The sequence below is a fragment of the Cornus florida genome, unplaced genomic scaffold (genome assembly GCF_030987335.1).
Source record: "Cornus florida cultivar Cherokee Brave unplaced genomic scaffold, ASM3098733v1 CherokeeBrave_3.0.0_Hap2_Chr02, whole genome shotgun sequence".
NCBI lineage: Eukaryota > Viridiplantae > Streptophyta > Magnoliopsida > Cornales > Cornaceae > Cornus > Cornus florida.
Genome location: NW_026775572.1, coordinates 6,115,014 through 6,138,783, shown reverse-complemented (window position 1 = coordinate 6,138,783; position 23,770 = coordinate 6,115,014). Strand labels below are relative to the sequence as shown.

General features: G+C 34.1%; 1 protein-coding gene across 9 annotated transcripts; it reads right to left on the bottom strand.

The window, feature by feature from the left end:
* Positions 1–1,740: 1,740 nt before the first annotated feature.
* Positions 1,741–22,830, bottom strand: LOC132293312 (BTB/POZ domain-containing protein FBL11). 9 transcript variants are annotated; one of them, XM_059790753.1, is made up of 19 exons: positions 22,304–22,830; positions 22,136–22,186; positions 21,436–21,556; positions 18,759–18,900; positions 18,470–18,519; positions 17,661–17,752; positions 17,464–17,569; positions 15,609–15,645; positions 15,349–15,500; positions 13,015–13,573; positions 12,221–12,490; positions 11,425–11,582; positions 10,182–10,532; positions 8,925–9,171; positions 8,603–8,658; positions 6,786–6,866; positions 2,653–2,697; positions 2,489–2,557; positions 1,741–2,169 (listed from the first exon to the last, which is right to left on the bottom strand). In XM_059790753.1, the coding sequence occupies exons 1-19, from the start codon at positions 22,477–22,479 to the stop codon at positions 2,134–2,136; spliced, it is 2,799 nt and encodes a 932-aa protein (XP_059646736.1). In that variant the 5' UTR covers positions 22,480–22,830; the 3' UTR covers positions 1,741–2,133. The 9 variants fall into 9 exon arrangements, with proteins under 9 accessions (XP_059646736.1, XP_059646729.1, XP_059646730.1 ...); XM_059790746.1 differs by having other exon boundaries at positions 1,741–2,180; positions 22,304–22,829; XM_059790747.1 differs by having other exon boundaries at positions 1,741–2,180; positions 8,925–9,168; positions 22,304–22,829.
* Between the last annotated feature and the right edge of the window lie 940 nt (positions 22,831–23,770).

Genomic DNA, 23,770 nt, shown 5'->3' with positions numbered 1-23,770 from the left:
GATTTCCTCTCAATTGGTAAGATGAGATTATTATTTTTTTATTATTTTTTTCACCAAAGAAGATGAGAGTAGTTTGAATCCAAAAATATTTTGATAATTAAAATTATTTTATTGTATGTATATATTTAAGTAGTAATTATAAGGTGAGTTCTTTAATAGACATTGTTTGGCAACATTGAACTAGTGCCATGAATCTAGATAACATTTGTATTCGTGGTAACTAGCAAGTGATTGAACTCATTGATCTGTGACCGGAGTTCACATGTTTGAAACTAAAAATCACTTCACCTGATTTTATCCCAAAAATTTGAAATGATGACTTTATTTGTCGAAATAATAACGAAGAACTGAACCCTATCTTGAATGCAGCAAGATCAAACTGTAGAGATTTTATTCAAACTTTATACTAAAATTTCTCTAATCCTTAAATCCAAAGCGTGTGCTGCCAAACATATATGAGAGAAATTTATTTAAGGAAAAATAAATAAATAAATAAAATAAAATTATCTCATGATCAACAAGGGGAAAAGAAAAATTATCTCAACATCCTATAATAACCTCCTCCCCTCATTGTGGGGGTTATATTATGGGCTACATGTCTTTTGTATAATCAATCCATTCATAACATTTTGCTTTATATATATATATATCTTTATATATATATATATATATATATGGGATTAATTACACAAAACCTCCTCAATTATATAAATTTAAATTTACCCCTTTAATAGAGTTAAATGTTATGTACTATTGAAAACTTGCATTTCGACAACTTAATTTTTGTTATGTGACCTTGAAAAATATCTTTAAATTATTGGATTGTCCTTAAAATCAATTGTACAAAACCTATCGGAAGAAGAAAAAAAATTAAAAGATAAAAAATTGCAAATTATCCCTGGATTTTTGCAATTAACTTTAAGGGAAGTTTGTGATTTTGAAAGCTTCCATTGTTAATTTCTTAACCATAACTTGATGAAATGGAGTCTCTTGAAATTTTTTATTTTGTAGTATTTGTTTGCTAAAATTTTAGTTCGGAGGAGTAATATAGACTTTTACTTATAAGGAGATTTTATACGGTGTGAAATCGTTTATTTGCTTAGTTTGTTTAAATGAGACAATTACCAAACTAGAGTATTATATGTATTCGTTTGCGTGGTCCTTCATTTATTCTCGAAGAAAAAAACTATTTGGGCCTTTGCATAAAAAGGCTTGGCCTAGTAATCGTTAGCAACAATTTAGTCAACCAGCTCAGATGTGGGGCCCACAGTCTGGGTCTGACACAAACAGCCCAGCACTGTAAGGGTATTTCTGTCACGATAATTTAGATTAATTTGAAATTTAAGAAAAATGCAAAATTTATAAGAAACAAAACGGTTTTCAAAAATCAGTCACAAGATGATGAAAAAAAAAAAAAAAAAAATGAACAAAAGGAAAATCTGCTCATCACAAACAAGTACGGAGTATTTCCACTTATTAGTAGGTCGCGTGGGCTCACTGGGATAAAAAGACAAGAGTTGGCCTCAAAACAGTGAGGGAGCTCATATTTGTGAATGAGAAAGATGGACTTCTTGGTCAATTCATTATTATATTTAGATTGGAAGGATCTGACCTTTTTGAACATGAAAACACTAATGTAAGAATTAACTGTCTTATTAAAAGTCAAAAAAGTATTTTTTTTTTTTTTATCATTTGAAGGCATAGGTAATTTTTCCCAAATAATATGCCTAACGACTAAAGTGCCTTCAATATCAAAGCAACCATTCTTTTCACCATAAATAAAAAACTTCCCAAAAAATTGGACGACCTGAATTGGCAATGCATGACCTCAAACAGGCTCAAGGTCGATAGATAATATAGTCCAACATTGATGTTTTGATACATCCATATCTCGGGCCATTTAAGTTTTTAAGTTAACAAGCAGAATCGGCCACTAGTTAAAACAACGAATGAACATAACATAATTGAAATTTACCTAATGAAGACTCCAATCTTACTTTTAAATGCTACAATCTTTCCTTCACCACTGTTCTAGTGAGGTTTTTGCTGTCCCATACCAGTACTAAGGTCTCCTTATGCACCGGTGTTTTTCGAGCCTTCAACTTTTGGAGGTCCAACGTGCATCTTTGTAGCTTACATCTTGCTATTTTCACAGTACTCATGAAGTACCTGTCAGCAAACTAAAGCACATCCATAAGATTCAGGTTATTCCATCCCATGGCTGTTCGGAAATAAAAAGAAGGTAAGTCACTGGGGTTAACCCAAGGGAGAGACCTTGAATACACACAGAACCACAGTTGGTCCTCAAGTTTATATTTTTACGTTTCTACTCTAATGCCAGGAATATGAGAAAACTTCAATTTCTTATTTACATCTAAACATGATCCAATTTTATTATTATTATTTTCCTGTCCAAAGGATCTAAAATTATTGAAAACTAATTAATAGAAGGGGAAAAAAAAAAAAAAAAAAATGTCTTCTAACTTACATCTGGAATGTCAAAGTCACCATCACTCGCATCACACAAGTCAAGTGATACTTTCCGAAGCATTGGCAACTGCAGTCATCACAAAGGAATTTAGAGATATAGGTTTTGATAGATTTGCCTTCCTCTAAAAGGAGAATAGTGTAGTGATGAAATCCATAAGATACCTTTGAAGCAGCAGCAACAATGAAATTTTTTTGGATTCCAGGGCCCTGTATATTCAATGTTAAAATTTGAGTGCAGCAGGCAACGCAGCAAGATGAGATACAAATTTTTATGGATTCCAATTTTTTTTTTTGGCTGTGTATTTTCTTTTTCTTTATGCCCGGCAGTCAGAATATGAGCCATCCAATAATATAGAATAGCCTCTATATAAGATAGGGTTAAATGAAAAAAAGAAAAGAAAAACTGAACAATGCCCAAATCAGCAAATAACCTTTTGAACTACATTTTTGACACAATACCCCCTGAACTACCAACTTTTGTTGCAAAATGCCCCATTTCATCAATGTGCTGCTTAGATGTTAATGATTAGGTTCTTCATGCCTATCATGTGCTGATGGGTTATTTTTCATTAAATGACCAGAATGCCCTTACAAAAGTTAAATGACCAGAGTGCCCTTCTTATGAACGTTATACCCAAACACAACCCTAACGAACGAATCCCCATCAGCGGTATGCCTTTGAATAAGTACAGTATATATATTCTTTCTATATATATACATACTATTTTATATGTATCTATCATCTATGATTCCCAAAGATTCTCGCAATAAGCAAAATAGAATTGGATTCCTTGGCATCTAATATATTGGTTCTCTGCTTGATTGTTCAGTAATCGATTTGCAACTAGGGTTCTAACTTCGGCTGTATTATAATAAAAACGACATAGTTTTGATTATGGATAAAATAGTCTTTTAACATTTCTGTTAACAGCAAGGGACGGGTATGTCCTTAAGTGAAGAATTTCATTAGTTCAGGGGGTTAGTTGCGTAAGGGCAATAGTTTAGGGTTTTTTTGGCATTTAATCCTATAATATATACGTCAAAATGCAAAAATATAAACCCCTTGAATCCCGCATTTGCAAATAACCACCCTGAACTTCAAAAAATCTGTTCAACTATAACAGATTTGCAAATACCCGCTTTCCAAATTTTAATTGTTGACATGGGAATACCTACCTACCTTACGAAAAGGACATGTAAAAAGAAAAAAGAAGGATAAAAAAAAGAGTTAAAAAATATGATTTTGAAATAAAAAGATTGTCCAAAATTAAGTCAAACCCGAGGACGTAAGTCCAGACTTGATTTAGTTCACATAAAAGGACATATTGGTCAAAATATAACATCATTGTGCATGTGAGATGCAAAAAAAAAAATCATCCATTTTTTATCAGAAAATTAATGGCAAGGGTAATTTGTGGAATTCTACAAAAGTGTATGGGTCATCATCATCATCCTTGCCTTATTCTCGTAGGAATGGTCGGCCACATGAATTTCTTTCTCCATTCTTTTTCTATTAGTCACCATTTCACCGAATATGTTTAACGTTCTAATAACTTCCTTCTCCATTCCTTCTTACTATACTTCTTGGTCAACCCAACCTGACTGGAAGAAGAGGGTCAGCCAAACAGCGAGCAGGTCCACTCTGTGAGCAGACCAATCAGGCATTTTAGAAAAGGGAAGGGAACTTATCACCGAAGGAGGCAATAGGAATGAAGGAGGCGGGAAGCTACCGCTTCTAGAATGCAACAAATTCATCACTCTGATATCATGTTTATAAATTCAAAAAATAAATTATTTAAAATCACTAAAATTTCTCCCTTCCTTTTCATCAATTTGATGAAGGCTTTCAGTTGGCTGATGAGACGAGTGGCCGAGTTGGGCTATTTCAGAGGTTTCAGGGTGGGGAGGGATCTCTCTAGCCAGATGGAGATCCCTCATTTGCTTTTTGCAGATGACACTATTGTGTTTTGTGATGCCAAGGTGAGTCAATTGAAGTACCTCAGGCAATCTCGAGGCTGAAGATTAATCTTGAAAATAGCAAGAATGTGCCTGTGAGGGCGGTGGAGGAGATTGATTTTCTGGCCAACATTTTGGGTTGCAGGGTGGGGACCTTTCCTGTGGGCCTATCGATGGGAGTCCAGGCGAGGAGAGCTTCGTCATGGGATCCAGTTGGGCAATGATTCAAAAGGCGGAAGGCTGGTTGGATGTTATTTTAGGTTGCCCTCTACTCCTCTTGCCTTCTATAAATACTAATTTACCTCTTCTTACCGGCGCATTTATAGGTTTTTGTTGTATGTGTCCAAACCACCTAAATCTACTCTCTTACTTTCTCATTGACACGTGTCACTCCTAATTTTTCTCTTACACTTTCATTTGTGGCTATCTCTCTAGTCACTCCCACATCAACCTTAGCATTCTCATTTCAGCAACATAATGTGTTGTTCTTGTTTCTTTTTTAAAGCCCAACACCATGCTCCATATAGCATAGTTGGTACAATAACAGTAAAATTTTCCTTTTAATTTACGTCTTATTCTTTTATCACATAGGATGCCACTAGCTTGTCTCCATTTTGTCCATCTGGATCCAATCCTAATAATTATATCACTATGTGTGTCTCCATCCCTTTGTATTCGACCCTAAGTAGTGAAATTGGTTATTTCTAGTAATTTTTTTATTTTCAAGCGTCATAATTATATTATCAAGAATCGAGTACTTATTAAATTTACACTCCATATACTCTGTTTGTGTCACAATCCTTTTGATTCTAAAGCATTTCTCCACATGTCTAATTTTATTGCTAAATTTTCTTTAGAAGTATCTATTAACACAATATCATCGGCAAACATCATGCACCATGGAATGTCTTCTTAGAGGTCTTTTGTTATTTCATCAGGGCAAAAGTGAGAAAGTTCAAGGGGGTTTATCGCATTTTTGTAATATATAATATAATATGTAATACTAGTGGATCAAATCAATGTTGTGGCTTATCCAAGAGGTGCCCACTCAACTTTGAGACACTGAATGGGATATCAAAACCATTATTTTTATGGAAATTTGGGGAAAATAATTATTTCTTTGGTGGGTGGGTGGGTGGGTGGGTGGGGGGGGGGGGGGGGACCCTGCTTGTTATTACATCTCAACTTTTTTCAAAATTCGTGTGCAAGAAATTTAGAGCTAATTCATGTAATTATGATACCAGAAAGGAGAGAAAAGAAGTATGTTGTTATTAGGTCAATAGGACTTATGTTATCAAAACTTGAGTTTGTACTTTTGTTTTAATTTCTAACTTAGTTTAGAAATTGATCACAAGTTAGAGTTAGTCACACCTCCCAAGGTTTAAGGGAATTTTGGTAAACTTCATCAATGAGGGTAAAAAGATAAATTGACATGTTGATACACTCACCAAATTAGGGTAATGCATTGCATATCTAGAATTTCTAAATTTCCAAGTTTCAAGCTTATTTTGATTCCCTAAATTGATTTAAATTTACATAAATCATGTTTTGGAAACTACCATCTTGGGAATTTAGTCTAGATATAAACCTGCAGAAGTAGTCGATTGATTGAGTCATCGATCGAAGCCTTCCGGAGGGATGTCAATGGATCGACATCTAATTCGATCAATCGGGTTATTCGGGAAGGCAGTTTCAAACTTGCTTTTAAAGACTGCAAAAATTATGTTCTCTTGCCACTATATGGTTGCCTATATATATACATTAGGGCAGACCTAGATACACGGCATACACACAGATACTACCCCACCTAGTGCAGATATTTGTGAGTTTTTGGAGAGTATAAATATGCGTTGACATCAGTTGCTGCATACTCAAGAGATCAGTTCCAAACAACAGTTCAACCCACAACCAGATTGACGTTTGGATGATTAGTGGACCTTGGTCGACTCTCTACCAGAGTCTCCAGTACACAGTACTATCAGCTGTTTCCATCTACAGTTCAATTGTATCTGAAGTATTGGGACCAACTTCAGAAATAAATAGCAAAACAAGGTCAGGAGAATCAGGACACAAATACAACCAAATTAAAAAAATTCTAGTAGGGAAACCCTGGGTATGTAATGAGGTTAAACTATAGAACCATACGTCATACAAGTGTCCTTAGGTATCAAAGGTGTATGTCACAGGCTAGGAAGCACAAAGCAAGTCATAGACAATTGATAGGTAACTAAGACGTCAGTCAAATGGAAAGCCTATAGCATTTCTACTAGAACAGTTCTCCATTATTCAATCAAGTAAAGAAGCAAGAAGCAATAAAACAGGCGGTTACAGATACTCACATTATGACGCAACAAGAGATCTTCAAGGGCTTTACAGTCAAAAAGAGACATGACACCGTTTGTAGTTAGTTCGCCACATTCCTACATAATGAGCAAATGCCAAGACACATGAGAACTCAAAAAGAAACAAATTTATATAGAATATTATGAGAAACAATTCCTGATTTGTAAATTATGTTTTTATGTAGAATTAATTCCAGAAATCCTTCACAACTAAGGGCAAGCTAAAAAAGGTCAGAGTAAAGGTGTTCTAACTACCAAACAATCCTACAAGAGGTGAATGGTTCATGTGTGAGAAAAGAAAGGGGAAATCAAAATCAAGAATTTATTATTATTATTATTTTTTAAAATAATAGTATTAAGCAAGACACACCTGTGTTTTAATGGGGACTTCAACCCCATACCTTCTCCTATCGGGAGTGGCAAGAGATACCACTCAAGCTAACATTCAAAATTTAACATGCAAGAAGAAATGAGTAAACAGACTGATGCATAGTGTTTTACAGGTGTGCGACACCTAAGCTGGTGCGCATTATAGCCTTGGCAATACTTACATTGGCTCGTAAGCCATTATATAGTGTGTATATGTAATTTGAATGCATGCATAAATTTAAACATATATATCTATTACTCTCTCCGTCCCAAAATAGTTGTCCATGAGTCACAGTTCTCAAGATGGACAACTATTTTGGGATAGAGGGAGTATGTGTTTGTAAATTATCTTCTCGGCCAAGGGTACAAGAATCGTAAAGAGGAGAATGAAATGGCCTAACAGATAGATATTGGCCCTCACTTCACCATGCATAATTCTTCTCTTGTAAGAGAGTAAGAGTTCTACTCATGGCATTCACGGGAGGAAGTCCTGGAAGAGTCCTAGTCCCATCTCCTGTGGATACGGGGCCATCTCCCTTTTACAGAGAGGTAGTGAAGAAGTTTTTGGCTCGCAATAAAGGGGAGAGATCACTCCCTTCTCAAACTGAAAAACAACGGATCTACAACCAAAAAAGTAAAGTGTACCTTAAAAGAAATGTTTTCATTATGACATTGGTTGCATATCTATTTAGGGGCCTTCTCTTTTGACTGAAAATCCTTATCTGCATGTTAAAGCTTCTACAGTAGTCAGAGAGGTTCTTTTTCACTTCCCTAATTGGAAAGGCGTGATATAAAAAATGGCCCCTACAGGGGGTCATTTTTTATCTGCATGTTTCCGCAGGGTTTCCCAACCTCTGCATGGCCCCAACAATAGAATCTTAGGTCCTTCACTAGGCCTATTTGGTCCTATTTCTAGAGAAGGGAACCCCTAGTGTTTAAGAAGCATTAGGGACTCCTGTAGCCAATAGGGTTTGGCTGCCAGCAGCAATCAGACGAAATATATATATTTATATATGGCGTATAAAAAATGGATAATGTCAAACCAAGACAGAAGTCTAATAAGAATTTCCTGCAGTCTCTGTTTTACTGTGAACTTGACACCATTGAAATTTTGCTTCTTAGACACACTGCTTCCAACTGCTGGACACTAGTGCGTTTATAACAAGATTTTTCACAATTTTATCATCATCCCACATTATTGACAAGTGGCAGTGTCCATATTTTATGGCACTTAATAATTGACAGTACAATTTATACTTAGGAAAAACAGCAGCATCCCAAAGTAAAATGCCTAAAAGAATTGAATGTGTAAAGCCAGCCCAATTTCAGAATGAAAAATAAAATAAAATTTTAAAGCCTTTTCATCATGCTTTTACATTTGCTACCGAGGCAAATAGATGAAACCATATCAAACAGGAACCCAAGAGAAAGTGATGCTGGCAAACCTCTAGATGGATGGAAATCAAGCCTGGCCAACCATTTGAAATGATCTGCTGCGAATCTACAAAGAAGATAAAATGATAAGAGGAAAATAGATCATATTAGTTATACGGGCAATGTAGAGGTGCACATCAGAAAAACATAAAGCAAATAATTCCTCAACTATGCAGCAGTAGGAAGAAAACAAAGGCAAAGATTGGCATTGCATTAACTTCATATGAACTTTCAAACAATATTAAAAATATAAGTAACAAAGATAAAGGCACATTTATAAATATGCAATGGATTCATTCTAATGTAAAAGAGACTGGCTTAGTTATTACCCACCTGAATTGAGAAGTCTGCATCCTAGCAATGAAAGCTCAATCAACTTTCCACAGTTTTGAGTCAAAATAGACAAATCATCATTAGTCATCCAAGGTGTTACCCTTTGAAGTCTCAATTTCCTCAAATTTGGCATATTGCACTTGAAGCTTAATGAGGACATCTCACCAAGACAGTAGCAGAGAGCCAACACTTGCAAGTACCTCAAGTTTTCCATAATGTTTATTACGATACAATCAGATATTACCTGCTAAGAAAAGTAGACATACACAACTGAATGACAATGCCTAACAAATAGTCAGGTTTAAGTACGAAAGAATTATCAGGAAAAAAACTATTTGATTAACCCAAGGACCACCAAGCTATGGCACAATCAAAATTGTATTCAGTTATTATTATTATTATTTTTTGATAAGATTGATTTCATTAAAGGCGCTCAAGAGGGGAGAGCTCCCAAGAGAATACACAAAAAGCCAACTATAATTTCAGACTATCAACAAAATCCACCATAAATTTACAATACTGCCCATTTACCCAAAAGGACCACCAAGTTATGACACCATCAAATACTGTATAAGAGGGAAGGATGCAGACCTCACTCCATCTGTTAAACCAAGAAGATATATCTAGCCTTGGTGATTTTATTTTCTTTTCTTTTCCTTTATATTTTTCTTTTTCTTTTTCTGGTGTTCCCTACGGTTTGGGCTTCACAACTGGGTCATACCTCCCCCAAAAAAGTAACTAATAAAAAGGACCTTTTACTAGGACTAAAAGATTTCACCTTCCCTTAGCGAAAGCAGGGGAGTTACCACCTGAAGCAAACAGCAAGTAGTTAGTTCATGGAGATTTTATTAGATGAATATAGTCATCTTATTTTGATGAGTTTAAAAAACAAAATTTCAAGGACAGGGTTTGCGATCAACCAGTCTCAGGGAAATATATTGCAATCTCATGTTGTTCTAACCATATAGTGAAATCATGCATCATTTTTTTCCTTGGTTGTTCTTATTTTGTATGTTCCCCTCAGAGAGATGAATAATGAACAAGGATGTTAAAATAAATAAATAACAAAGAAGTTGTACGCAAGTACTGCACAGTTCATTATGTATTTATTTATTTATTTTGGTTCTCTTTTTTTTTTGTTTGGGTTTGTGTTTGTGTGTGTGTGTGTGTGTGTGTGTGGTGGGGGGGGGAGGGGGGGGGGGGGGGGTGGATGGATGTAGCTCAGGAGTATATCTTATGTCTAATTGGTAGATTTACCTGAAAATAAAGTATCACCGACTCAAGTAAAGGACAAGTTTTAGGCAGCAGTTCCAGCGCATCTTGGCCTAATGATGCACCTAAACCCACAGTTATCGCCCTCAGCGTTGTGATTGCAGGTCTTAGAGCTTCCATGGATAAGCATGAAAATCCCCATCCAAGCACAATTTCTTCCAGTTTGCAGGTCTTACCTAGCTCAAAAGACAATTCCATGCATGAATATGGGGAAGAAGGAAAGTCTTCCCCTTCATTCTTACTTCCCTGTTGAAACAGATTTTGACATCCACTTGCTTTCCAAATTTTCAAACCAGGATTTCTGTGAACGATGTGAGCTAAAGCAGCGCCAGAAACCTGCAATTTCATAAACACAATATTCTTGAGTTAGATGCACCTGCACTATCCACATGGTGCCATGAGATAAGCTAGAAGAAGTTACGTAACAAGGACACCCCAACCTTTTAATTTTATTTTTTTCCCCCTTCTAGTTTTACCTTTTGTTTGCTCGTGTCAGATACTGCTACCCTGTCTCTGCCAATAACAGTCATTCAACCCAACTGAGTTTTTAGACATCACCAAGTCAAATGCTGTTTGTGGCGTTGTCAAAGTGGCTAGAAGAGGCAGAAAAATAAATTCTCTCTTTATAAAAATCATCACAATTAGGAAAAGGAAAAATATTTAGCGCTCCCAACTTTTATCTCCGGAAGGCAGGTTCCTACTGACAAGATGGATGAGGAACACCACTAATAAAGATTATTGGAAAGGTAACTTAATCCAACAAATCACCACCAAAGCTTTGACTTTGGTGGTATGTCCACCACCCCCTTTGGGGAGGTTGAGTTTTCACTTTTCAGGCCCCAGTTGGGACTTGTGTATGTGAATATACTTATCTATCACAAAAAATAAATAAATAAAATTATAAAACACTTAATCCAACAAATGAATATGACCATCTATCAGAGATTCTTGGCTTGAAGGTCTACTTATTTTTTACCACCCAAACAAGCATGCCTTTTAGATGGGTTTCATCTTAGTAGCTCAAGGGCAATCCACTATATGATAATATGACTAGATTTAAGTCCCTATCATGAGGTGGGTTATAGTTAATTACACATCCAAACAATATGTACAACTTCTATTTTAACTAGCTTGTCCGCGGAATATTTACGATGCTATCAGTCAATGTAACCGACAAGAAAAACATAAATGATACCTACAAAGCCTCTTCAGGAAAGATGTTACATACCTTTGTATCAGAAACATCAAGCATCTCTAAGGAAGAACCACAGAAACTATAAAGGGCATTATCAACAAGTTCAGTCTCCCTGAGACACAGACTCTTCAGCATGCACATTTGAGACATCAGCTTTATAAGAGATGTTCCATTGGCGCCTGCCGAAAAAACTGATTTATCATCTATATAAACAGTCTTGAGTATAATTTCGTGTTGTGCTCTTAAGAGGACAAAACCATATCTGAATGTGTTATCTTGAAAACAAGGACAATAGGAAACATAAAGCGAAGATTGAGGATGGAAGAAAAAAGACGTGATGGAACCAATTACCGTAGGATTTGCAAAACCTGGGACTGTTTAATTAGAATCATAATCATGAATACTGTGTGCTGCATGCAGATAAATTCTTACTTCTGCTTCAACAATTTCTCAACACTCATGTACAGAAAGCATGAATTTCCAGAATAACTCTGCAAATGATTCCATTCATATGCTATTTGGCCAAAAATTCATTAGAGATTAAAGGTCAAGTGTCATGAAAACCTAACTTTATGAAGAAAATAAAGGGCTATGTATTGGAAGATATGAAGTACTATGTCCATCCTAAACAAATAGGAGACAGGGCCACAGGGGTCACACATAAGACGCCGGGTCACATGACAAAAGAACACCCAACATACAGATGCATTCATAAACACACAAAGCTTAAAATAATTGACAAAACTTGCTAATTTTAACTGTACATGCTTTTAAATACTAAGAACAAAGTATAAAAAGTCAAATACAAATGAAGGAAGATGTAACTAACCATTGCAGCCCCCCATATGCAGTGTTTGAAGTTTATAAGCCAATGTTTGGGAACGTTTCTTTTCAATTTGTGCAGCAGAATTAGTAATAGTGGAGCAAAGAGCCAGAATTGAGTTCTGTCCAAAAGAAGTATCAGAAACCACAATTGAATGTAGCTCCAAACATCTGAGTATAAGAACTGATATGCCAGCATCAGTCACCGAAGTGCACCCTTTAAGATTGAGGTAACATAAGGATACACAGGATTCTGAGATATTTTTTAGATCAGCATCTAGAAGAACATTGAAAGAATAGATTAATAGGGTGGCCAATAAAGCAAACCACCAGACACCAATATTAAACCCAAAAAAAATAAAAAAATTTGGTGCTTCAAAACAAACTGGAAAAATAATAAATTTAAAAAAAAAAAAAAAAAAAAAGTTGTCATGGATGTCGAGTTTCCACCCGGGCAAATCTTGACATGAGCAAATAAGAGCACAGTTATGCATGTGCAACAAACGCATGGGAACAGTCAAATGACCTCCCACCCTAACATCTGAACTAATATGATATATCAACAAATTCTGATTCCAGGTCAGAAGTAATAAACTGAACTAGAATATACTTGCTGTTCACCTTGGCAAAATACACAAAAAGGCGTGTTTTAACCCCTAGAACAATCCAAAGTCCTAATAACTGGATCTGCCAAGCAACAAACTGCTTTATGCCAAGAATCTTACTAAATATACCTCGAAGTCTTCAAACAAAGACTAGTAACTAAAGTGGTAACTGAGAGAGAGAGAGTACATATCTTACCACCAACATCAATTCGGCCCTCTAATGTAAGTTTTGTAACATTTGACAGCAATGGTCTGGACATATAGGACAATGTGGCATCTGAAGGATAACCAATGATACCAGAAGAAACTATTGATACATTCGGTGTTGTAGATGGAAAAGAAGATACAATTGACACTTGAGTTGGTATAATAGGACTGATATCCACTGTTAAGTCGATGTCGTAGAGCAATGGGCATCTCTGCATCAATTGACGCAATTTTGCTGTCTTGAAGCTCAAAAAATAAGTTGCCTTCAATATTCTCAATGATGGAAATGATTTACAGAAGCACTCAATGGCAGCTTCAAGATGTAGCATTGGACAATTGGAAATATCTACCTCCTGAACTGCTTCAAAAGACAAAGTAGGCCATAATCCCCACGAAATCTGACATTGATTCCCATTAAGGCGTTCAAGGTTAGTCGGAGACTGTTTGATATTCTTTCTTAACTTAGGATCCATACTATATGAACACGGAAGCATAGACAGAAGCAGAACAGCTGGTTTTATCTGTGGACAACCGGAAAGGTCCACTTTCTGCACAAGGGAGAAACTATATTATATAATTATAACCTACATGAAAGTCCAGAATTGGCACAGAAATTCAGGCAGATGAAAACAGCGATGGGTTTGAACTCGTTAATTAGATTATGATGTATCAAAAAACTAATAAGTTATGAAGGTTACAGCCTCTGAATTTCTTCATCAGAATGACAGAGCTACACGAGATTCTGAAAAACAAGTGCACAATTTTACAAATAAGGACAGTATCACATTGAAGACATCCATATAAAATTCCAGTTCTTGCCTTTGCAAAATAAAATTCCTCCCCCTTAGAATTATTCGCTCTCTCCTCCACCCTGCTGCCCCTTCTATAAACAAACGCATGTATATGTATATCAGCATCCGTGGCTTTGTCCCATACGAATGGGGTCCGCCACATAAATTATCTTTTTCCAGTCTTTCCTATTTACCATGTCTCCACTCTCCACTAATAATTAATTTTTAAAAACCATTTTTAATTACTTTATCCTATGTAAGTTTTGGAGGGCCTCTTTGTAGCTTTCCTTATAGGTAAACAAACCCTTCCTCTTCTAACCGATGCATATTCGGATGATCTATTCTTAGTTTTCCCCTCACTTGTAATTGTTTCTTTTTCAATGTCCAACACTCTGCTTCAAACAATATACCTCGCCTAGTAACCATCCTATATAATTTTTCTTTCAATTTATTTAATATTCGATTGTCACATAAAATACAACTAGCTCGCCTCCATTTAGTCCACTGTGCTCTAATCCTACTTACTACACCATTTATCGACCCTAAATAACAAAATTAGTTATTTTGAGTAACTATTTGGTCTTGAATTGTAATAGTTATATTGTTTTTCTTCTGCTATTTTATCAAATTTACATTCTATATATTCTATTGTAGTTTACTAATTTTTAGGCCTTTGGCATCTAAATTTTTTCTCCATGCATGCACATATATATATATATATATATATATATATATATATATATATAATATGGGGCTTCATGCATTTTAATGGACTTACTAAATAATATGGGGCTTGATGCATTTTAATGGTCTTAATAATTTGAAGGTTTTCCATGCAAACTTTCAACACTTGCGGTGTGCCAAAATCTATTAAAATCAATATTTAAATCGTTTCTTCCAAGAAGAAAATCTTTTTTTACTCATTCGAATAATTTCAACATACATCGCAAAATTATATGCACTTGAGAGAGAGAGAAATGAAAAGCACATATAACCAAAAAAAGGAAAAAAGAAGCAATCCTGATCCTGCATATTGTAAGTCTACACGTAAATATCTCAACTAACTTCTCAAGTGATGAGTAAGCTGTGAACCTTCTACCAAGCAAACGAACTTTATACACTCCAGTGTGTGGTTCTTTTCTGATTATGAAGGCACCTTCAGAAATTTGATTTTTAAGTTAACTATCCTGTGTCAGAAGAAATTATACAGAATGCTTATCCAGGAAGCCATAGAAGTTCTTATTTTGCAGATAGCACACGGCTTTTTTCTTTTTTTTGGGTGATTTTAAGTTGGGAGAGGAGCATTTTTTTTCCATTTTTAAACAGAAAAATACAACTAAACTACCACTAAAAAGTGTTTAAATTATTCAACCACTTTAGTTATCCGTATCAATCAAAACTGAAGAAACTGAATAGTGAATACTACAAAAACAAAGATAACGAACTTTCAAGAAGAATGTCAAAGTCGAGAGATATATCTAAGGGCATATTGAACTACTGAGTACCGAAAGGAGAAGTTTTAACAGGGAAACCTTTGTATCTGAGGTCAATCTGATCCTCATGCAACTCAAGTCACCATCTCCAAAGACATCCAAAGAGCTTGTAGAAGGATGTCCCATTAGACTGAGGATGGCATTAATGCTTTCATTAGCAAACTTAGAAAAAAAGCAGCACCTTTTTTTCCCTAAATCATGAACCAAAATTTATTGATCATGAAGACAGATTTGATGAACAAATAGGTATAAATATTTTTGAAGTGCTTGAAGGGAAGTATTAATAAAATTGAGCATACCAGCAGCATACCACAATGGCAAAAGGCTAATTCGGATCTGTTCAACAGAAACAATAGACAAGTCAGGAAAATTTAACAGTCAACTGGCTTAGATTAATCAAGTACATAAATGTATGAAAATTATAAACACATAAATTTTTAGCCCCCAGTAATCCTTGACATGGATTCTACCCCTACAAGGAGCCAAGTCAACTTATAAAAATGGCAAAAGAGATGAGATGAAATAATGGAAGGCAAATTTCACAAGATATTGCATTTTCTTTTCAACATTTATAAAACAACTTAAATTGCAGAGACGCATAGACATAAAACCTCTCATATTATATTCAAACTTTGCTGACAGTCATATCATTCATGACCATCGTTCAAAATTTATCTAGATTATCAACCAAAAACTTACATTGAATGTTGGACACAACCCTGTAAAAAGTGTCTTCCAGTAGCCACCATGATTTTGCCACAGAAAAGATAACATAAAGCAGGATAAAAAGGAGAAATTGATACTTGTTCTAAAACTGGAGAGAAATTTTATGCTTCAACTTTGAGAGTACGACACATGAGACACACTGAGTAGTTTGGGGGACCAACCATCCCCACAGGACCCTCCACTTCAGAGACTATTCCATTTTGCATTTTGATTTGCAAATGTTTTAATAGAACTTGTGAAATAAATTCTGATTTTTTCAATTATTCTCCTTACCAGTACAGAGTTTCACAAAGTCAACTTCAGTTTCATAGTAAGAGTTACAATCCAAAGGTTAATCATATTTCCCATTTCATTAATCACTAAAGAGTGGATGGAACTTTGTTGTTTGCAATCTCTCTTGGTAATATAACAAGCTCCATCTAGAACAAAAGATAAGATTCCAAGCAAATTTCTATGTAGCTCCAATGTAGAAAAAATATAAAATAGAGAACTCTTTCTTTTACTAATTTTAAATCAAACTGTCAAATACTTAATCAGTCCACCCGTATACACAAAACCTAAATCTACATGGCAATGGAAATTTACCAAATTCTTAAACTACCAAAACTAAAATGTCTTAAATGTTCTGCTATCTAGTATCCTAAGATACTTTCCCCATTTACAAGATTCTCAAATGTTTCTAAGAACATCCTAGATCTTGATTCAATAGTAAAATAACTGAAATATTTACAGGTTTATGAGAACCACCCATTAACATTGATTTATGATTACATCAAATTTTTAAGACTCGAGAATCAAGATGCATCCCAGCAGGATCAGCTATGGACATATTGAAGGCAGCATTGAAAAACCAACATCCAAACATAAACAAGATCGTGAAGCAACAATATGGTAGCAAAAGCAGTTTAGTTTTCTTTGTGGTTATCTTACGCATGCTAAAATTTAAATGTACTCATTTCATTACTTAAGAATCTGCTTAATATATATTTATTTAACATATACAACAAAACATTATTGGTAGTCCATACCAAGTTACACCAATACCACAAGAAAGACCAATACTTGAATCATTGTTTATATTGTGATATCACACACTGTCATAATTATTGTGCCATCCACCCTAAGCTGCCTTGGACCAACATATCTGGTTATATGTATAACCAAACAAAGAGTTGAACCAGGTAATACAACACTATTAATCTACCAAAAGTATACTTTAGAGCTTTACCAAGGATTGTCTTCCATGCATGAGCCATTAATCTCAAATGGCCTTATAGCTAACCCTTTCTTTCTCTTTGTTATTGTAAGTTCTTTATTGCGTTTATGTGCATGTGTGTGTGATAGAGAAAAGAGAGAGAGAGGATTATTCCACAGAAAATATTATTTTCCTCACACTAAGAAGGAATCATCTCCTTTTTCTTTCCATACCTCTTTCAAAATGTTGGTGCATCCACCATTAGTGCTGTTCAAGCTTTCAATTTGTTTCGTGTTACAAGCAAGCCATACCAGAAGGGCCTCAGAAAGATGCTTCTCGCTGTGGAAAATAACTAGAATATTAGTATCATGGTTACCGACTTACCGTTGTGTGAAAAGGCTCCAGGCTATTTGACAGATGGATAACCAACCTGTCTACAATCAACTGGGGATGCTTTATACAAGAAAGTAATAAATTGTATGGAACATCACCGAAAGAGTTAGAGAACATGGCCCACATCTGCTAAAAAACCATTAAACATCAGGTCCATTAATGGAAACATAACCAGAAAGAACTATGACACACACTTTGCACAAAGCATGAGAATATGTTGTCACAAAGCATCAAATCAAAGAACCTAGGAATATCATATACTTAAAATTAGTTATCTTGTTCAGACTCGATCCGTTGTCACTGGCTTATTCCAATCACTGCAAAAAGTATGACCTCTGTTCTGCAAGTCTAGAATATTGAAAGGCTTGCCTGAGTTTAAGTATCAACTTTGCTCTCCTCGATGGCATCAAGTGCCCAACAAGTAACTTCTTCTCTAAGGATCATCATTGAGCTTCTTTAAAAGAATCATAACCACCTAAGTTGGAGCTAGAGGTCCAACAGATACTGATGCTAGGAAGTAAGAATGGATGAAGGAAGATTGAGAGTCCTAAGAGATAAAAATCCTTGAAAACAAACTCTATTTCAGATGCAGTTATCTGTGCATTCCAACTTCCTTCTATATCAATTACATGCGTTCTTGCTTTATTACCTATCAATTACATTGCATGTATAAAGCAAAAGACCACATAGCATCTCCTTAATATAAAAGCAGTATTCCAAAGATAATCAATATAGAGACAGCTGTCCATTTAGTCCAACCATTCAGATAATACATGTAACTAGGAAATTATATAAGTATGTGTCAATGGTGGATACTCAAGAGATATGTGAAAGTAAAGCACATACAAATTTTCTTGCAAGATAGCTCGTACATAGTTCTGGAATAAAATCATTTGCTGCAACATATTCCACTTTCATCTATCAGATTGAATGCCATAATATCATCAAACACAATTAACACTAACATGATTTTGTCCATTCAGTAAAATTGAAGGGCAGACAGATCGTTCAGAAAATAATATGGAACAAGTATTCAAGAACAGAGAACAGAGGCAGCGGTCAGACAGATCGTTCAAAATGTTTTAAGTCCCCATCCCCGACTATTTGTAAAAGGAATGTAGAAGAGATTCCTTACCATGCTCTAGACTGAAATTCCAAATATGAATCAAATCATCCAACTTTACTTGCGGTGAACAAAGCTCCTTGGATGAAGTTACATCAGATAACCAAACTTTACACTTTGAGAGAAGTGTCTCCACTCCAAAATATAGTGCACCCTGAAAGAATTAATGCAAGGATTTTTTAAATATAAATAAATTATGTAAATAGTTTTCAAAATTTTGGAAAATAACATGCCATGTAGTGTGGATAGTTATAGCTATGAATGATGGCAGAAAAGGGCCAAAATAGGATGTTACAAATCATAGATAACAGAGCCTTACAGAAATCTAACCAGTGATGAAAAAAGTTACAGAATGAGGAAGATTTTTTTTTCTAAGGCAATGGTGTCAAAGCCATGGGAGACGGATCAAATTCCCAGTTGCTACTACAGATCAGCCACTAACTACCTAGATCTAATAACACAATTATAGTGCATTGTCATCAGTTCAAGCATGATATTTTAAATTTATGATACCAGCTCCATCGATATATTTTCAGCCTTCAGTTTCCTAAATGATGACTCCATTTTTCCGTATTTCATATATTGATGTCTTCAGTTTCCACTCCTTCAAAGGAACAACTGTTCCCTTCCTTCCAAATATCCCATTCCAGCTCATCCTATCTAACATAAGCCCTATCCTTGTTGCTCATATTTCAGGTACATCTAGGTATAATGCATTCATGTTGCAGACCAGTATTATTTTTCCAAAGAAATAGCAAATTAGAAAAAGAAAAGAATCTAAAATTTTGGTTTTATTTCTAATGAAATCTTGAGTTGTCACGGCCTCATGGGGTTCTTTATAACATTTGAAACATTCATTATGCTATTCAAAGTATTATTGGTACAACTAGGCTATGAACTGCTCTGTGATTATCTGGTTTGTTGGTGCATGGGCTTTCAAGTTGCTAGTTTACTTGTTATCAAGGCCAGTTTGAATGAGATTTATACATCAAGTCTTAGTTTGGCTTATTTTCCAAAATAAACGGTTTATATACCAACTTTACATATTTCTCTCATTCAAATCTACAATTGCTTCCTTTCTTTCTTTCTTTGTATTTATTTCATTTATATATTTATTTTTTCGATAAGGAAGTTTGAGTCCATAAGAGGTAATCATAGGTGATGATGTTTTAAATGGCTGAATAAATTAAAAAGAGGCTATTATGACCTTTTCAGTGATTTTGAAGGTGAAATGCCACATGTCCTTATTACTCGTAACTGCTTACAGATACTTTAAGCAAGATTGCTCTGGCTTCCCTCCCTTTCTCTCCTCCTCAACCCTAGATCAAAAAGTGACTCTTGCTCTAGCTAAATGTAACATCTTAACCTCTCTCATTTTAGCACTTCTCTTTCTCCAATTGTCTTTTAGCCCAAAAAAGTTTTTAAGTTATAACGACTTTAATATCTCAAACACAGTTATCAGAGCTGTGAGCATTCTATTCTATGCCTAACTCCCCCTATAATGCACTGATATACATTTCTTTAATCTCAAATTTCCATAAATTTAGATTTCTGATGAATTTTATTTAATTAAGACAGTTTATCTTGGGTAATGAATTCTGTATTGAGGTTTGTCGTTTACAACCATAACAAAATAATAATTTTAACTTTGCCACTTTAGCGACCACAAATGCTCTAAAAATGAAAATATATAATATATAGAACTCTAATAATAAAATAGATAAAAGTTATCCAATACGGAGTACGTTTTATCAAATAATTTGATCACATATTCTAAATCAATCATCGAATCAATATTCTAAGTCAATAATTTAATTTTATAAATTGAACATTGAATATTGATAATTTATAACATAATTAATATATAGAATTATAATAATAAAATAATTACTAAAACTAATTACTAATTGGTAAAATATACTTTATAATTAGTAAATTAGGACATAGTTAATTATTTAACAATTTAATGAGTATTATTTACTGAATACTAATCTAAATATACAATAAACTTATGTTAGTAATTTGCTGTTTATACTTTACAGCTATAACTTCATATGTTATGTTATAGCTATAAATTCTAGTTAGCATGTAGTGACTAGTTTCAGCATGTGTTTCAGGTAGGTTTAGAAGCTGCAACAGTGGAAAAAATAAATTAATGAAAAGGATCAGGAATGAGATCATAAATATCATTTGACCAAACTATCGCTGTAGGTAACAGCCATATTATCTGCTAGGGCTGTGATTTTAGCAGGACTGATATATCGGCCCTTAATAATATCACCTTTGTCCGCAACACTGAGTAACAGCAACATCAGATATTTACAACAATGCGCCCAACTGTGCACTAAATTTTCAATCTAAGCATACTGAACTTCAATGATGGGGGAATCACACTTTAATCCACTGTTATTTGATAAAATACAACATTATTTGATACTCTAAAAGGGTGTAAGCATCCTTTAGCAATGTAAAGTTATTAAGTTATTGAAGCTGATCACTTTTTTAGATGAATACAGATGCAAAAAATAAAAAATTAAATAAATTTGTAAAGCATGATCCAGCCTATTTGCAATGCTTGCAAGTATGAATATAGAATGGTAAAAAAAAACATTATTCTCAAAATTGTGGTAAAGTGAGAATTTATTTCAAAGGAAAACAAATGAAATGTGAAATAATAACATATTATTACCTCATACAGGGGAAGAAAATTATTAGAAGTAACATCCACCTGATGGCCAAACATAAACTTCAGAACAATCATTAACGTTTCTAGATTCCAATGAATTGATATACAGTCCAAGCATGATTCACTGCAGGAAAAAACAGATAAGAGAATAATTTTGAAAAAACCGTGCACATAAGAGCAATCTGATGGGTGGTGAATCCAACTTCGCTTCATTATTTTTGAAAAAACCACCATTACCTATGATTTTTTTTGCTTTATGCCACAATATCAATAAATAAATAAATATGAACATGAAAGGGAGAAAGAAAAAAAAAAAAAAAAAAAAAAAAAAAAAAAGGTGAAAAATAAAATGAATGAATGAATACACATATCTGCTCCATTATTACAGCATAACATTCAATTTCAATTTGCCTTCAACTATTCATCTTCTCCTCGCCACAATATGAATGCATCTGAAACAAACTCCGTGGAAACTTCTTACAGTTTTGGTATGAATACCAATTTTTTTTTATATATATATTAGATAACAACACATTTTCTTGGGTGAGTTACAATAACAAGTGACAAATACTATAGATGTACAACTTCAAAAAGATCAAATCCATCAACAAAGATCAAGATTAAACCAAATCCAATATCCAATTAATTCCTCTGAAAAAGAATCCAACTAATCAACCAATTGATAAAATAATTTAAAATTTACCTAAAACTACCACCGAGGAGGCCACCGAAATACGAAGATTGTTCGATGAGCCTGTAAATATATTCAGAATAAAAGGACTGTTACAATCACCAGTATTTAGAAGTTTCGTCAAGTATCAAGATTATGCGTTACTGCGTAGATAATAGAAAAAATAATTAAAGATCTTGCCTATTTCGATTGGCTTTAACATTGACGATTTGGTGACTCAGAATTCCAGGCAAATCCCAACTAGAGATCTCTGCCGTTGAAATTACAGTTTCTTTGCGATTGGCCTCTAGTTCCATCTTGTGAGGGCCGATACAATTGAGAACCACCAAATCATCACCGTACGAACTCGACGCCATGAAAGGACTGTCTCGTTGCTTGTTCCACAAAACCCAATACTGTAACGTATATATACACACAGTGACAGTCAAACGCACACCTCGGTCTGTCTTTCTTTTTTTCTATCAGGGAAAAAGTTAAACCCATTGGTAAGAGTACTTTTCTTAGCTTCTTTTCATTTTATTTTTCTTTTTCTTTTAAGAAAAATAATTCAAGAGACAAAAGATCAATCATTCTCCATGAATGCTCTGCCGAGTCAAAAGTTCTTCTCAGAAAGTGCTCTCATCTTGATTTTCTTGCAAGAGCGTCGTTCGAGAGTATCTTCTCGCTGGTGGTTATGGGTCATGTTTCGCGTGGCTATAGACGAACAAATTAACGCCGCATACTCTTTTTTGCTTAGGTGTGTTTGGTTGGGTAGAAATGAAAAAATAAATAAATAAATTTGGTTAGCATGAAAATTTTTTTTAAAAAATTTTATTTTATTAGTTTAGATAATAAAATAGTAAAAAGAAAATAATTTTACGGACCAAAAATATACTTATGAATTCAATACTAAATAAAATACACATGCAATAAATATATTAAAAATAATAATAAATAAATTAGCAAATACAATTGATTTGTGAATAATAAATATATATATGCGTGCATATATATATATATATGTGTGTGTGAGTCACAGTTTTCGAAGGTAATATTTAAAATGGGACAAAGGTAATATAATTTTTTTATAATTAGCCACTTCATGTATTTTTTTGTTGTTGTTTTGGGAAGCTGGCATTATATTATGCTATTAGATTAGTCTATTTTTTTTTGTTTTTTCATTTTTTTTTGCAAGTGTAGTGAAGAATTTTAATTTGAAAAGTCACAATCTAATTAGGAGTCTTAATTTGTGAAAGAAAATCATTCTTTAATTGATAATGGGTATGACAATTTCAAGGGAAAGTAAAATTTTTGCATGTTTTATGAAGAAAATCAAAATATTACTTTTATGAAAACTTATCTTTTCAAGCTAACCAAATTGTAAAAGTTAAAAAATTTTAAAAATTTATTTTCTTTTCCTTTCTGACTGATTCACACTAACCAAACTAACCTTTACTGCAAAAAAATTTTTACAAATAACTTTGAAATTTAGGCCTTGTTATAAATTTTTAATTACAATTATATCTTTTTACATTTTTATTTAAGAAAATTGATAGTGAGAAAAATAATCAGAAACAAAATAAAATAATTCTACAGTAATTGAGTTTTTTTTTATTTTTTTAACAGCACAGTAACTGAATTTACAAGACCGGCTCAAAGGTTTTAAAA

What these genes read in the sequence shown, in the direction of transcription:
- LOC132293312 (XM_059790746.1), bottom strand. Translation starts at nt 22,479, where the DNA reads ATGGCGTCGAGTTCGTACGGTGATGATTTGGTGGTTCTCAATTGTATC. An exon ending in CTCCTCGGTGGTAGTTTTAG is followed by an intron (nt 21,557 to 22,135) that starts GTAAATTTTAAA and finishes TTTTTCCTGCAG; the next exon opens with TGAATCATGCTTGGACTGTA. An exon ending in TGATTTCCATCCATCTAGAG is followed by an intron (nt 6,867 to 8,602) that starts GTTTGCCAGCAT and finishes CTCATTATGTAG; the next exon opens with GAATGTGGCGAACTAACTAC.